Consider the following 15,434-nt stretch of genomic DNA (forward strand, 5'->3'; position numbering starts at 1 on the left):
TCACACTACCACCACCCCCTGCTCACACTCACACCACCACACTGATCACACTCACACTCACACTACCGCCCTGATCACACTCAGACCACCGCCCTGATCACACTCAGACCACCGCCCTGATCACACTCACACTACCACCCTGATCACACTCAGACCACCGCCCTGCTCACACTCACACTACCGCCCTGCTCACACTCACACTACCGCCCTGATCACACTCAGACCACCGCCCTGATCACACTCACACACACACCACCGCCCTGCTCACACTCACACTACCGCCCTGCTCACACTCACACTACCGCCCTGATCACACTCACACACACACCACCGCCCTGCTCACACTCACACTACCGCCCTGATCACACTCACACTACCGCCCTGATCACACTCACACACACACCACCGCCCTGCTCACACTCACACTACCGCCCTGATCACACTCACACTACCGCCCTGATCACACTCACACACACACCACCGCCCTGATCACACTCTCACTACCGCCCTGATCACACTCACACACACACCACCGCCCTGCTCACACTCACACTACCGCCCTGATCACACTCACACTACCGCCCTGATCACACTCACACACACACCACCGCCCTGCTCACACTCACACTACCGCCCTGATCACACTCACACTACCGCCCTGATCACACTCACACACACACCACCGCCCTGCTCACACTCACACTACCGCCCTGATCACACTCACACTACCGCCCTGATCACACTCACACTCACACTACCACCCTGATCACACTCACACTACCGCCCTGATCACACTCACACTACCGCCCTGATCACACTCAGACCACCGCCCTGATCACACTCACACTCACACTACCACCCTGATCACACTCACACTACCGCCCTGATCACACTCACACACACACACCACCGCCCTGCTCACACTCACACCACCACCCTGATCACACTCACACTACCACCCTGATCACACTCACACACACACCACCGCCCTGCTCACACTCACACTACCACCCTGATCACACTCACACTACCGCCCTGATCACACTCACACTACCGCCCTGATCACACTCACACTACCGCCCTGATCACACTCACACACACACCACCGCCCTGATCACACTCACACACACACCACCGCCCTGCTCACACTCACACTACCACCCTGATCACACTCACACTACCGCCCTGATCACACTCACACTACCGCCCTGATCACACTCACACACACACCACCGCCCTGATCACACTCACACACACACCACCGCCCTGCTCACACTCACACTACCACCCTGATCACACTCACACTACCGCCCTGATCACACTCACACACACACCACCGCCCTGCTCACACTCACACTACCGCCCTGATCACACTCACACTACCGCCCTGATCACACTCACACTCACACTACCACCCTGATCACACTCACACTACCGCCCTGATCACACTCACACTACCGCCCTGATCACACTCACACACACACCACCGCCCTGCTCACACTCACACTACCACCCTGATCACACTCACACTACCGCCCTGATCACACTCACACACACACCACCGCCCTGCTCACACTCAGACCACCGCCCTGATCACACTCAGACCACCGCCCCTGATCACACTCAGACCACCGCCCTGATCACACTCACACACACACCACCGCCCTGCTCACACTCACACTACCGCCCTGCTCACACTCACACTACCGCCCTGCTCACACTCACACCACCGCCCTGCTCACACTCACACTACCGCCCTGATCACACTCACACTACCGCCCTGATCACACTCACACACACACCACCGCCCTGCTCACACTCACACCACCGCCCTGATCACACTCACACCACCGCCCTGATCACACTCACACTACCGCCCTGATCACACTCACACACACACCACCGCCCTGATCACACTCACACTACCGCCCTGATCACACTCACACTCACACTACCACCCTGATCACACTCACACTACCGCCCTGATCACACTCACACACACACCACCGCCCTGATCACACTCACACCACCGCCCTGATCTCACACACCACCACACTGCTCACACTCACAACATCGCCCTGATCACACTCACACCACTGCCCTGATCCCACTCACAACCTCACCCTGATCACACTCACACCACCGCACTGCTTGGTATTTGGGGTTTTGGTGTTTTGGGGTTTGGGGTTCCAGGGTTTGGGGGTTTGGGGTTCCAGGATTTGGGGTTTGGGGTTCCAGGGTTTGGGGGTTTTGGGGTTTGGGGTTCCAGGGTTTGGGGGTTTGGGGGTTTGGGGTTCCAGGGTTTGGCGGTTTGGGGTTTGGGATTCCAGGGTTTGGGGTTTGGGGTTCCAGGATTTGGGGGTTTGGGGTTCCAGGGTTTGGGGGTTTGGGGTTTGGGGTTCCAGGGTTTGGCGGTTTGGGGTTTGTGATTCCAGGGTTTGGGGGTTTGGGGCTCCAGGGTTCGGGGTTTGGGGTTCCAGGGATTGGGGTTTGGGGTTCCAGGGTTCGGGGTTTGGGGCTCCAGGGTTCGGGGTTTGGGGCTCCAGGGTTCGGGGTTTGGGGCTCCAGGGTTCGGGGTTTGGGGCTCCAGGGATTGGGGTTTGGGGCTCCAGGGTTCGGGGTTTGGGGTTCCAGGGTTCGGGGTTTGGGGCTCCAGGGATTGGGGTTTGGGGCTCCAGGGATTGGGGTTTGGGGTTCCAGGGTTTGGGGTTTGGGGGTTTGGGGTTTGGGGTTCCGGGGTTTGGGGTTCCGGGGTTTGGGGTTCCAGGGTTTGGGTTCCAGTGTTCGGGGATTGGGGTTTGGGGTTTGGGGGTTCCAGTGTTCGGGGATTGGGGTATACGGTTCCTGCCGCCCCCTCACTGCTGTGTGTGTAAACCCTCAGGTGTGTAACAGTAACAGGAACTGTCACTGTGACCCTCATTGGGCGCCCCCTTTCTGTGACCGAGGAGGACTCGGGGGCAGCATCGACAGTGGACCCATCCTCCCCAACGGTGAGTCATCTCCCCATCCCCACCCCCCCCCCCCCATCCCCCCCATCTCCCCACCCCCCCCCATCTCCCCACCCCCCCCCCATCTCCCCACCCCCCCCCCATCTCCCCACCCCCCCCATCTCCCCACCCCCCCCATCTCCCCACCCCCCCCATCTCCCCACCCCCCCATCTCCCCACCCCCCCCCCATCTCCCCACCCCCCCTCTCTCCCCACCCCCCCTCTCTCCCCACCCCCCCCATCTCCCCCCACCCCCCCCATCTCCCCCCACCCCCCCCATCTCCCCCCACCCCCCCCATCTCCCCCCACCCCCCCCATCTCCCCACACCCCCCCCCCATCCCCCCCACCCCCCCCACCCCCCCCCACCCCCCCCATCCCCCACCCCCCCCCACCCACCCCATCCCCCCCCTATAGATATAGGACTGATGTTAGGGGTAGGTTCTTCACTCAGCGAGTCGTGAGTTCATGGAATGCCCTGCCAGTAGCAGTAGTGGACTCTCCCTCTTTATGGGTATTTAAACAGGCATTGGATAGGTATATGGAGGATAGTGGGTTAGTGTAGGTTAGGTGGGCTTGGATCGGGGCAACATCGAGGGCCGAAGGGCCTGTACTGCGCTGTAATGTTCTATGTCTATGTCTATGTCTATGTGTCCAGGGATGTGCAGGTTAGGCTGGATTGGCCGTGGGAAATTGTCAAGGTAAAAACAATAACTGCAGATGCTGAAAACCAGATTCTGGATTAGTGGTGCTGGAAGAGCACAGCAGTTCAGGCAGCATCCAAGGAGCAGCGAAATCGACATTTCGGGCAAAAGCCCTTCATCAGGAATAAAGGCAGTGAGCCTGAAGCATGGAGAGATAAACTAGAGGAGGGTGGGGGTGGGGAGAGAGTAGCATAGAGTACAATGGGTGAGTGGGGGAGGGGATGAAGGTGATAGGTCAGGGAGGAGAGGGTGGAGTGGATAGGTGGAAAAGAAGGTAGGCAGGTCGGACAAGTCCGGACAAGTCATGGGGACAGTTACTGAGCTGGAAGTTTGCAGAGCAGAGGAAATGAGCTGGGAGTTGCAGTGGGAGAGGGACTCCCTGAGATTCTTGTAGAGAGAGGAGGAAAACTTCTTCAAGGCAGGCATCCTTGCAAGAGGATTCGCAGTAGGGTTAAAATCAACAAGGTAAAAACAATGACTGCAGATGCTGGAAACCAGATTCTGGATTAGTGGTGCTGGAAGAGCACATCAGTTCAGGCAGCATCCAACACTGCCTTTATTCCTGATAAAGGGCTTTTGCCCGAAACATCGATTTCGCTGCTCGTTGAATGCTGCCTGAACTGCTGTGCTCTTCCAGCACCACTAATCCATGGGAAATTGTCCCATAGTGTCAAGGGAGATGTAGGTTAGGGTCAATCGGCCATGGGCAATTGTCCCATAGTGCCCAGGGATGTGCAGGTTAGGGTGGATTGGCCATGGGAAATTGTCCCATAGTGTCCAGGGAGGTGTAGGTTAGGGTGGATTGTCCATGGGAAATTGTCCCATAGTGTCCAGAGATGTGCAGGTTTGCATGGATTGTCCGTGGGAAATTGTCCCATAGTTCCCAGGGATATGCAGGTTAGGGTGGATTGGCCATGGGAAATTGTCCCATAGTGCCCAGGGATGTGGAGGTTAGGGTGGATTGTCCATGGGAAATTGTCCCATAGTGCCCAGGGATGTGCAGGTTAGGGTGGATTGGCCATGGGAAATTGTCCCATAGTGCCCAGGGATGTGGAGGTTAGGGTGGATTGTCCATGGGAAATTGTCCCATAGTGCCCAGGGATGTACAGGTTCGAGTTGGTTGGCCGTGGGAAATGTGGGGTTACAGGGATAAGATAGGGAAGTGGGTCTGGTTGGGATGCTCTCCGATGGTTGGTGTGGACTTGATAGGCTGAATGGTCTGTTTCCACTCTGTCGGGATTCTCCGAATGGTCTGCTGTATTTCCTGTTTCTTACTAATTCCGATTTGCTTTGATCCTGGATTTCCCACTGGATCCTGATATGTCTGGGGTGGGATCAAACCTCTTACATATTTGGAGTGTCAGGAACCTACATGTTTTTTCTTGCCAGTGTCAGGGCTCTGTCTTTCAGTATTTATTCCTGAAGTCAGCCTAGTCCCACATGGGAGAGAGGTCTCTGGGTGACTGGGAGCTTGAGGAATCTGGGGATGAGGAGTACTCGAATATGCCTCCATCTTGTTGCTGTCCCCACAGACCAGAAGTCTCTGCTGATTGGGCTGTTGTTGATCTTCTTGTTGGTGATCCCAGGGAGTGTGCTCTCAGTGTTCTGCTGTTATTGGCATCGAGCAGTTATCCACACTCAGTGGCAGAACTGGTGCAGACAACCAGCCGAGGCCCACAGGTAACCACGCCGCTCACTCCTCAAGATCACCTCACCTCACATCGAGTCGTACTGGATCACTCTGTGTCCCATTGGGTCTCAATGATCACTCTCCATATCACACCACATGGTCACCCAGGAACCAATCAGTAACCTGCTCCTGGCCAGATCTCTCCCCGGACACCCTCTGTTGCCAGGCCATTTAAGGACATGGAGCAGGGGGGAGACCATTCAGCCCATCACACCTACTCCACCATTTAATCCAATCATGGCTGATCTCAGCTCAGTGTCAACTCCACTTTCCTGCCTGTTCTCCCGAAGAAGCTCGGAATACTGCTGTGAGTAACTTCAAGTCCTGAATCCCAAGGCAGGAGGGTGAGGGAATACTCCCCACTTGCCCTGGATGGGGGCAGCTCCAACAACACTCGAGAAGCTCAACACCATCCAAGGACAAATCAGCCCGTGTTTGATTGGTATCCCACCCCCAAACACCCCCTCCCTCCATCACCCACGCTCAGTAGCAGCAGTGTGTACCATCTATAAGATACACTGCAGGAATTCACCAAAGGTCCTCAGGCAGCACCTTCCAAATCCACAGGCACTTACAGTATTCATTGCCCCTGCCATTGCACAGTCACATATCCATAACTCAGTGTGCCCTGTCTAACTCTGAGTGAGAGTGTTCAGTTGTTTCAGGAGCTGCTGTCAGTGGGATGTTTGCTGAAATGTTTTCCTTCCAGACCTGTCTCGAGGCGAGACGAGGACAACTCACAGCCCAGCGTGTGCTTGAGGATTCTGCAGGATCTCTCCCCAATGAAGGTGAGACATACCCCGATGGGTCAGACTAACACAGGAGGAGCTAGAGAGTGAAGGAGAGCTGCAGAATGGGCCCTGAAGATGGAGAAAACAGGGAATGAAACCATCAGAGGCAGAACTCAGAACAGGAGAGCACCCACGGTGGGCAGAGGTTGGAAGCTACCACAGCCTCAAGAAAGGGAGGTCAGAGATTGAGGGAATGAGCAAAGGGAAAAGAGATGTGTGGAGGGAGAGAGAGACAGAGACAGAGACAGAGTGGGAACAAAGGTGAGATAAAGGAACAGTAGTGAGGGAATGAGAGAGGGCTGGTGAAGGATTCAGAGAGTGTGGGAGAAGTGACACAGAGTTCACATTCCTGGGACAGTGACTGAGTGGGAGGGAAATGAGAGGATAATGTGTAAGGTCTGATTGTAAGATGCAGTGTTTGAGAGTTAGAGGACAGTAAATGAGAAGGACCGAGTGGCGTGTACACCCGACATGATGTCATAGGTCAAGGACATTCCCTGTCTCCCACCAGGATCAGAGCTGGGCCCACAATTATTTACAGGATATATTCCTGACTTGGATAAGGAAAGTGAATGTTAGCAGATAATAGATGGGAATGTCCTGCTCCCTGACACCCCCAACTTCCCTGTGACCCCCATTCCCCTGTGACCCCCATTTCCATCTGACCCCTATTTCCCTGTGACCCCACTTCCCTGTGTCTTATGACTTCACGCCCAGTGACCCCCACACCCCGTGACCCCCATTCCCCTGTGACCCCCATTTCCATCTGACCCCTATTTCCCTGTGACTTATGACTTCACGCCCAGTGACCCCCACACCCTGTGACCCCCATTCCCCTGTGACCCCCACACCCCATGACCATTTTCCCCCGTTACCCCCATTCCCCTGTGACCCCCATTCCCCCGTGACCGTTTTTCCCTGTGACCCCCATACCCCGTGACCGTTTTCCCTGTGACCCCCACACCCTGTGACCCCACACCCTGTGACCGTTTTCCCCGTGACCCCCATTCCCCTGTGACCCCAACACCCTGTAACCGTTTTCCCTGTGACCCCCATTCCCCCGTGACCCCCATTCCCCCGTGACCCCCATTCCCCTGTGAGCCTATGCCCTTAGACCTGGTAGATACTGCAAGGAGAGCAGGTTCAATGTTGAAATGAATGAACAGGGTGAGTCTGGCAGTGTCAGTGGAGAGAGGGAGAGGAACCGAGTTGATGGTTTAGGTCTCGAGACTAGTCCGCTCCTGTTCTGAGGAAGGGTACTTGTTAACTCTCATTTCTCTGATGCTGCCAGACCTGCTGAGATTCTCCAGTTTTGTTTCTGATTGTCAGCTTCTGTAGTTTTGTGGTAATTTTTGTTGGAGTTGTAGCAGGAGCTGGGGAAGCTTGTGTGTGGGGTATTGTTAGCTCTCAGAGACTGAGCGGTGTGTAATGTGTATTACCCTCCCAACAGTTGGATCCAGCTCCGTTCCCATCACAGCCCTCAAGGCCTGGGCACATGGTCCACACATCTCCCAAGGCAAGGCCTCGAGATTCCAGGCCCAGGAACCAGGAAAGGCCCAGAGACCGCCCGCTCCCTCAGGTACAACGTTCCAGCTTCCCAACAATCAGAAAGGTCAGCCAGGGAAGAGGGAACCTCCAAGGAAACCACCTCCACCTTCTCTCTCAAAGAAACAGGCTTCCCAGGTAAGGTGTTACACACTCTGACATGGCCTGAGAGGTAAACCCCCTTCCCCAGAACATTCCCTGGCTCTTAGTGACATTATCACTAGGTTAGTTATTACTCTAAGTCATCAGCTTCCCTCTACCTTTGGGATGTTCCCCAATGATTACACAGTGTTCAGCACCATTCACCCCTCCTCAGGTACTGAAACAGTCCGTGCTCAAATACAACGCGATCTGGACAATGTCCAGGCTGAGACTGACAAGAGGCAAGTGACAGTGTCATGGCACAGAAATACCAGGCTCTGATCGTTTGCAATCAGAGAGAATCGAGTTGGCTTTGCTGGGGTCCAGCCTTGACAACCCCCTTGATGAAGGGCTGTCCTTATCAGCTCACCTCTAGGATTGGGAGATACCAACCTGGCAGTGTTTGGGACACATACAGTCTGATTTTAACTCCCCCAGCGTTTGGGACACATACAGTCTGATTTTAACTCCCCCAGCGTTTGGGACACATACAGTCTGATTTTAACTCCCCCAGTGTTTGGGACACATACAGTCTGATTTTAACTCCCCCAGAGTTTGGGACACATACAGTCTGATTTTAACTCCCCAGCGTTTGGGACACATACAGTCTGATTTTAACTCCCCAGCGTTTGGGACACATACAGTCTGATTTTAACTCCCCAGAGTTTGGGACACATACAGTCTGATTTTAACTCCCCAAACCTTGTTAGGGTTTCAATGTGGACGGTTTATTAGCAGCTTGCCCGCCCTTCCCTGTGCTTCCCAGCCGACTCTGTCCAGCTGGTAATCCTGACAAATCCTCTGTTGTGTGTTACAGTCGATCTACCAGCGCGTCCCTCAGCAACCACCACAACCACCACCCTCAGCTGGGAAGAGAAATCGTGGGGGACAGCCACACGTCGCTGAGATCATCACTCAGTTCTCCAATTCACCAGATGGGGTATGTATCCACAGTCTGACTGGGACAACACACAGACACACAGACACAGACACAGACACAGACACAGACACAGACACAGACACAGACCCACACACAGACCCACACACAGACCCACACACAGACCCACACACAGACCCACACACCACACAGACCCACACACACACAGACACAGACCCACACACACACACACACAGACACACACACACACACACAGACCCAGAGACACACACACACAGACACACACACACAGACCCACAGACACAGACCCACATACATACACACACACACACCCACACACAGACACAGACACACACACACACACACAGACACAGACACACACACCCAGACACAGACACAGACACACACACCCAGACACAGACACAGACACACACACCCACACACACACACACACACACACCCACACAGACACACAGACAGACACAGACACAGACCCACACACAGACCCACACACAGACCCACACACACACAGACCCACACACAGACCCACACACACACAGACACAGACCCACACACACACAGACCCACACAGACACAGACACAGACCCACACACACACAGACCCACACAGACACAGACACACACACAGACCCACACACAGACCCAGAGACACACAGACACAGACACACACACACACAGACACACAGACACAGACCCACATACATACACACACACCCAGACACAGACACAGACACAGACACACACACACACACACACAGACCCACACACAGACCCAGAGACACACAGACACAGACACACACACACACAGACACAGACACACACACACACACACACACAGACCCACACACAGACCCAGAGACACACAGACACAGACACACACACACACAGACACAGACCCACATACATACACACACACACACACAGACACAGACACAGACACACACACCCAGACACAGACACAGACACAGACACACACACCCACACACACACACACACACCCACACACACACACACACACACACACACACACACAGACAGACACAGACCCACACACAGATCCACACACAGACCCACACACAGACCCACACACACACAGACCCACACACAGACCCACACACACACAGACACAGACCCACACAGACACAGACCCACACAGACACAGACCCACACACACACAGACCCACACACACACAGACCCACACACACACAGACCCAGACACACACAGACACAGACACACACAGACACAGACACACACACACACACACACACACAGACCCACACACAGACCCAGAGACACACAGACACAGACACACACACACACAGACACACACACACAGACCCACAGACACAGACCCACATACATACACACACACCCACACACAGACACAGACACAGACACAGACACAGACACAGACACAGACACAGACACAGACACACACACACACACAGACACAGACACAGACACAGACACAGACACAGACACACACACCCAGACACAGACACACACACACACACACACACACAGACACACAGACCCCCCCACACACACACACACAGACCCCCCCACACACACACACAGACACACAGACCCACATACATACACACACACACACACACACACACACCCACAGACAGACACGCGCACTCACACCCACACAGACACAGACACAGACACCCACACACACAGACACAGACACACACACCTACACAGACACAGACACACACACACACCCAGACACAGACACATACACACAGACACAGACATACACCCACACACCCACCCACACACCCACCTACACCCCCACACACCCCCACACCCACACCCACACCCGGGGCGTGTGTACATGTGTGGGTGTGACTGTGTGTGTGACTGTGTATGTGTGTGTGTGAGTGTATGTGTGAGAGTGTGTGTGTGGGTGTGTGCATGTATGTGTGTGAGTGTGTGTATATGAGAGTGTGTGTGTGTGAGAGTGTACGTGAGTGTCTGTGTGTGAGTGTGTGTTTGTGTGTGTATATGTGAGTGTGAAAATGTGTGTGTGAGAGAGAGTGGGTGTGTGTATGTGGGTCTGTGTGAGAGAGAGAGAGTATGTGTGTGTGTGAGGGTCTTTGTGTGTGAGGGTCTGTATGTGTGTGTGAGGGTGTGTGTGTGTGAGTGTGTGCATTTATGTGTGTGAGTGAGTCTGTGTGAGTGTCTGTGTGTGTTTATGTGTATGTGTGTTTATGTGAGTGTGTGAGAGTGAGTGTGTGTGTGAGAGTGTGAGAATGTGTGTGAGAGGGTGTGTGTGAGGGAGTGTGTGTAAGTGGGTGGGTGTGTGTGTGGGTGGGTGTGTGTGTGCGAGAGTGTGCGTGTGAGACTGTGTGTGACTGTGTGTGAGGGAGTGTATGTATGTGTAAGTGGGTGTGGGTGTGTGTGTGCGTGGGTGTGTGTGTGTGTGTGGGTGTGAGAGTATGTGTGTGTGAGTGTGTGTGTGTGTTGTGAGTGTGTATGTGTTTGTGTGTGAGTGAGTGTATGTGTGAGAGTTTGTGTATGAGTGTGTGCATGTATGCATATGTGTGAGTGTGTGTGTGAGAGAGAGGGTGTGTGTGAGGGTCTGTGTGTATGACTGCGTAAGTGTGTACGTGAGGGAGTGTGTGTGAGTGAGAGAGTGTGTGAGTGAGTGTGTGAGTGTGAGGCTGTGTGTGTGTGTATGTGTCAGTGTGTGAGTGTGTGCATGTATGTATTTGTGAGAGAGTGTGAGTGTGTGTGTGTCTGTGAGTGTGAGTGTGTGTGTGTGTGTATATGAGAGTGTGTGTGAGGGTGTACGTATGTGTGAGTGTTTTTGAGTGTGAGACTGTGTTTGAGTGTGAGTGTGTGTGTGTTTATGTGAGTGTGTGTGTCTGTGTGTGAGAGAGAGAGATAGTGTGTGTGAGAGAGAGTGTGTATGTGTGTGAGGGTCTGTGTGTGTGAGTGTGAGAGTGTGGGTGTGTGTCTGCGTGAGTGGGTGTGGGTGTGTGCGTGAGTGTGAGGCTGTGTGGTTGAGTGTGTGTGAGTTTGTGAGTGTGTGCGTGTATGTGTGTGTATATATGGGTCTGTGTGTGGGAGTGTGTGTGTAAGTGGGTGTGGGTGTGGGTGGGTGTGTGTGTGAGAGTGGGTGTGCATGTGTACATGTGTGGGTGTGTGTGTGGGTGTGAGTGTGAGTGTGAGACTGTGTGGGTATGTGTGTGAGACAATTTATGTGTGTATGAGAGTTTGTGTGTCTCTGTGTGTGAGTGTGTGCATGTATGTGTGTGTATGTATATATGTAACTGTGTGAGAGTGTGTGTGTATGTGTGGGTGTGTGAGGGTGCGTGTATGTGTGGGTGTGTGTGAGAGAGTGTGTCTGTGTGTGCGTGTGTGTGTTTGAGTAAGTGTGTGTGTGAGGGAGTTTGTGTGTGTAAGTGGGTGTGGATGTGTGTGTGAGAGAGTGGGTGTGTGTCTTTGTGTGTGTGCATGTGTGTATACATGTGTGGGTGAGTGTGTGTGAGAGAGTGAGTGTGTGTGTGTGTGTGTGTGTGTGAGTGTGTGAGAGAGAGTGGGTGTGTGTGTGTGTGCATGTGTGGGTGTGTACGTGAGTGTGTGTGTGTGTGTGTGTGAGGGAGTGTGTGTGTGTGTGTTTATGTGTGTGTGTGTGTGTTTATGTGTGTGTGTGTGTTTATGTGTGTGTGTGTGTTTATGTGTGTGTGTGTGTGTGGGTGGGGTGTGTACATTTTGGAAGTGTATCAGTGATTATTCCTCATTGGAACGTATCCCGTTTCCCAGTTTGAGGAACACTGCTTCAAACCGGGGTGGGGGGGCTGTCCAATATCTCAGCCAATCAGAGCTGGGCTAGGATATAGAAACCTGCCATTCCGACTGTCGGAAGATCATCCTCTTCCTGCTTTTTGTCCCAAACGTTCCATCCAATTCCTTGAAAACATTCCATGTTTTATCCTCAGCAACTTTCTGGGAGAGAGAAGTCTGGAGGTTGCCCAGTCTCTGGGTGAAGACCATCATTCCCATCTCATTCCTCAATGTCCTGAACCATCCCCTGGGGATACCCTTCCGACATCGATCCTGTCCAATCCTGTCAGGAGTTTGTACATTTCTCCGAGATTCCCCTCACTCTCCTCAACTTCAGGGAGTACAGGCCGAACCCAAACTCCTCAGTGATCATTCCTGCCATCCCACAAATCACTTTGGGAAAGGACCCCGTCCTGCACGCACCGTCCTGCACGCACCGTCCTGCGCGCACCGTCCTGCGCGCACCGTCCTGCGCGCACCGTCCTGCACGCACCGTCCTGCGCGCCCTACCCTGCACGCACCGTCCTGCGCGCACCGTCCTGCGCGCACCGTCCTGCGCGCACCGTCCTGCGCGCACCGTCCTGCACGCACCGTCCTGCGCGCCCTACCCTGCACACACCGTCCTGCGCCCCCTACCCTGCACACACCGTCCTGCACGCACCGTCCTGCACGCACCGTCCTGCACACACCGTCCTGCGCCCCCTACCCTGCACGCACCGTCCTGCACGCACCGTCCTGCGCGCCCTACCCTGCGCACACCCGTCCTGCGCGCCCTACCCTGCGCACACCGTCCTGCGCGCCCTACCCTGCGCGTGCACTACTCCACGTGTGCTCTCACCATGGGCCTGTACAATTGCAGCAAGACATCCAAAGAGCACTCCAGCACAGGAACAGGCCCTTCGGCCCTCCAATCCTGTGCTGACACACACTAAAACTGTCTTCCCTTACAGAATCCATACCCCTCTATTCCCTTCCTATTCCTGTATCCGCCCAGGTGTTTCTTGAATGCTGCTATTGTATCTGCTTCCACCCCCCTTCTCTAGCAGCATGTTCCAGGCTCTCACCACTCTTTGTGTGAAACACCTCCCTCACACATCTCTTTTAAACATCCCCCCCCCCCCCCCCACCACCACACCTTGAACCTGTGTCCCCTAGTAACTGACCCATCTACCCTGGGGAAAAGCCCCCTATTTCCCCACTCTATCCCTGCCCCTGTAGCCAGCCCCTCCCACGATGAGGGTAATGTTTCATTTCTCTCCTTCACCAGGTCACTGTCGTTGCCTGTTCCCTTCCACTGACTGGTGCACTGGGACAGTCAGGTCTCAGTGTTCCTCCCAGTTCAGGTAATGACCTGCCTGAAGCAAAACAGAGCTGAACAGGGTCTAGCAGCATCTGTGCAGAGCAATCTGAGTTCCTGTTAGTGTCTCTGACTCGACGGGACTCTGTGAGTCATGATGGTGTTCTGAGAGGGAACTAATAAAGGGCTTTGAGGATGTACCATGTACAGATGATGAAGAGGACCTGCTAGCTGTAGGGATTTGGAAATTGTGTAAAAGGGGGATTTCACTGGACTCGAGGAGGTGCTCTGCAACAGGAAGGTAATATCATGGATCAAGGATTGACTCAAACCCAGCAAACTGAGTCAGCGTGAATGGGGCTGTTCCACGGTCAGAAAGATGTCACGAGTGAAGGATCACCAGGATCTGTCCTGATTCAGAGATATCGGTGTTGGACTGGGGTGTGCAAAGTTAAAAATCCCACAAAACCAGGTTATAGTCCAACAGGTTTAATTGGAAGCACACTAGCTTTCGGAGCGATGCTCCTTCATCAGGTGATTGTGGAGGGCTCGATCCTAACACAGAATTTACAGCAAAACTTTACAGTGTGATGTAACAGAGATTATAGATTGAAGAATCGATTGTGTGTTCAGCCTCTCATCTGTTAGAATACAGTGATAGGTCTGTCCAATCGACTCAACCAGTGACTTCGTTAAAGGTGAGGGTCCTGGTTATACTAGTGAATGGTCTGTGTGTACTAGCCCATATATGAGGCAGTGACCTCACTCATTGGGTGAACAGTGATCTATCAGGTTCCGATTGGATAATAAGAAGGGTGTTTGGTTGAAGAATTCCTATTGGCTGATGGTTGTTGGTTTTAGTTTAATGAGTAAAGGAGGCTACCAGATCCCCGAAATGTAACTCCCTCTCTGTTCCAGGAGGACACCAACTGGAGGCCAGCCAGAAAAACACTGACCAATCACAGATGAGGCACCGATAGAAACATCCCGATTGGATTGGAGCAGCAGAGCCTGGCGTTGGGGGGGGTGGGGGGGTGGGGGGGGGTGGGGGGGGTGGGGGGGGGTGGGGGGGGGGGGATGGGGAATGTGAGTGGGGAGTGGCCAGCCAGTACTCAGTGATAAACTGACTGGAGGGGGCTGGGCTTCCTTCCCCAACCATTCCTGTTGTACTCTCAGTGATTGTTTGGAACAACATGGAGGGGATAACCCAGTGGCATTATTACTGGTCTATTCATCCAGAAAACCAGCCAATGTTCTGGGGACCCAGGTTCAAATCCCACCGCGTCAGATGGTGGAATTAATCCAATTAAAATCTGGAATGAAGAGTCAAATTGCCATGAAACCCTTGTTGATTGTCATTAAAAACTATCTGAAGGAAAAGGCCACCCTCACCTGATGTGGCCTCCATGTGACTCCAGACCCACAGCGATGTGGTTAGAACATTCCAAACACAGTACAGGCCCTTCAGCCCTCAATGTGGTGCTGACCTGTGGAACCAATCTGCAGCCCATTCTCCTCCATATGTCTATCCAATCACCATTGAAATGCCCTTAAGGTTGGTGA

The 15,434-nt window shown here is 53.8% G+C and overlaps 1 protein-coding gene across 1 annotated transcript in view; it reads left to right on the forward strand.

The window, feature by feature from the left end:
• Positions 1 to 14,902, forward strand: part of LOC140460087 (disintegrin and metalloproteinase domain-containing protein 19-like) — a 44,745-nt gene extending 29,843 nt beyond the window's left edge. The window contains 6 exon segments of the mRNA XM_072554488.1: positions 2,882 to 2,990; positions 5,222 to 5,369; positions 6,089 to 6,167; positions 7,621 to 7,853; positions 8,674 to 8,796; positions 14,790 to 14,902. Of these exon segments, the coding sequence (XP_072410589.1) occupies positions 2,882 to 2,990; positions 5,222 to 5,369; positions 6,089 to 6,167; positions 7,621 to 7,853; positions 8,674 to 8,796; positions 14,790 to 14,826 (729 nt within the window). The 3' untranslated portion in view covers positions 14,827 to 14,902.
• Positions 14,903 to 15,434: the final 532 nt, after the last annotated feature.

Source organism: Chiloscyllium punctatum, chromosome 36, assembly GCF_047496795.1.
Source record: "Chiloscyllium punctatum isolate Juve2018m chromosome 36, sChiPun1.3, whole genome shotgun sequence".
NCBI lineage: Eukaryota > Metazoa > Chordata > Chondrichthyes > Orectolobiformes > Hemiscylliidae > Chiloscyllium > Chiloscyllium punctatum.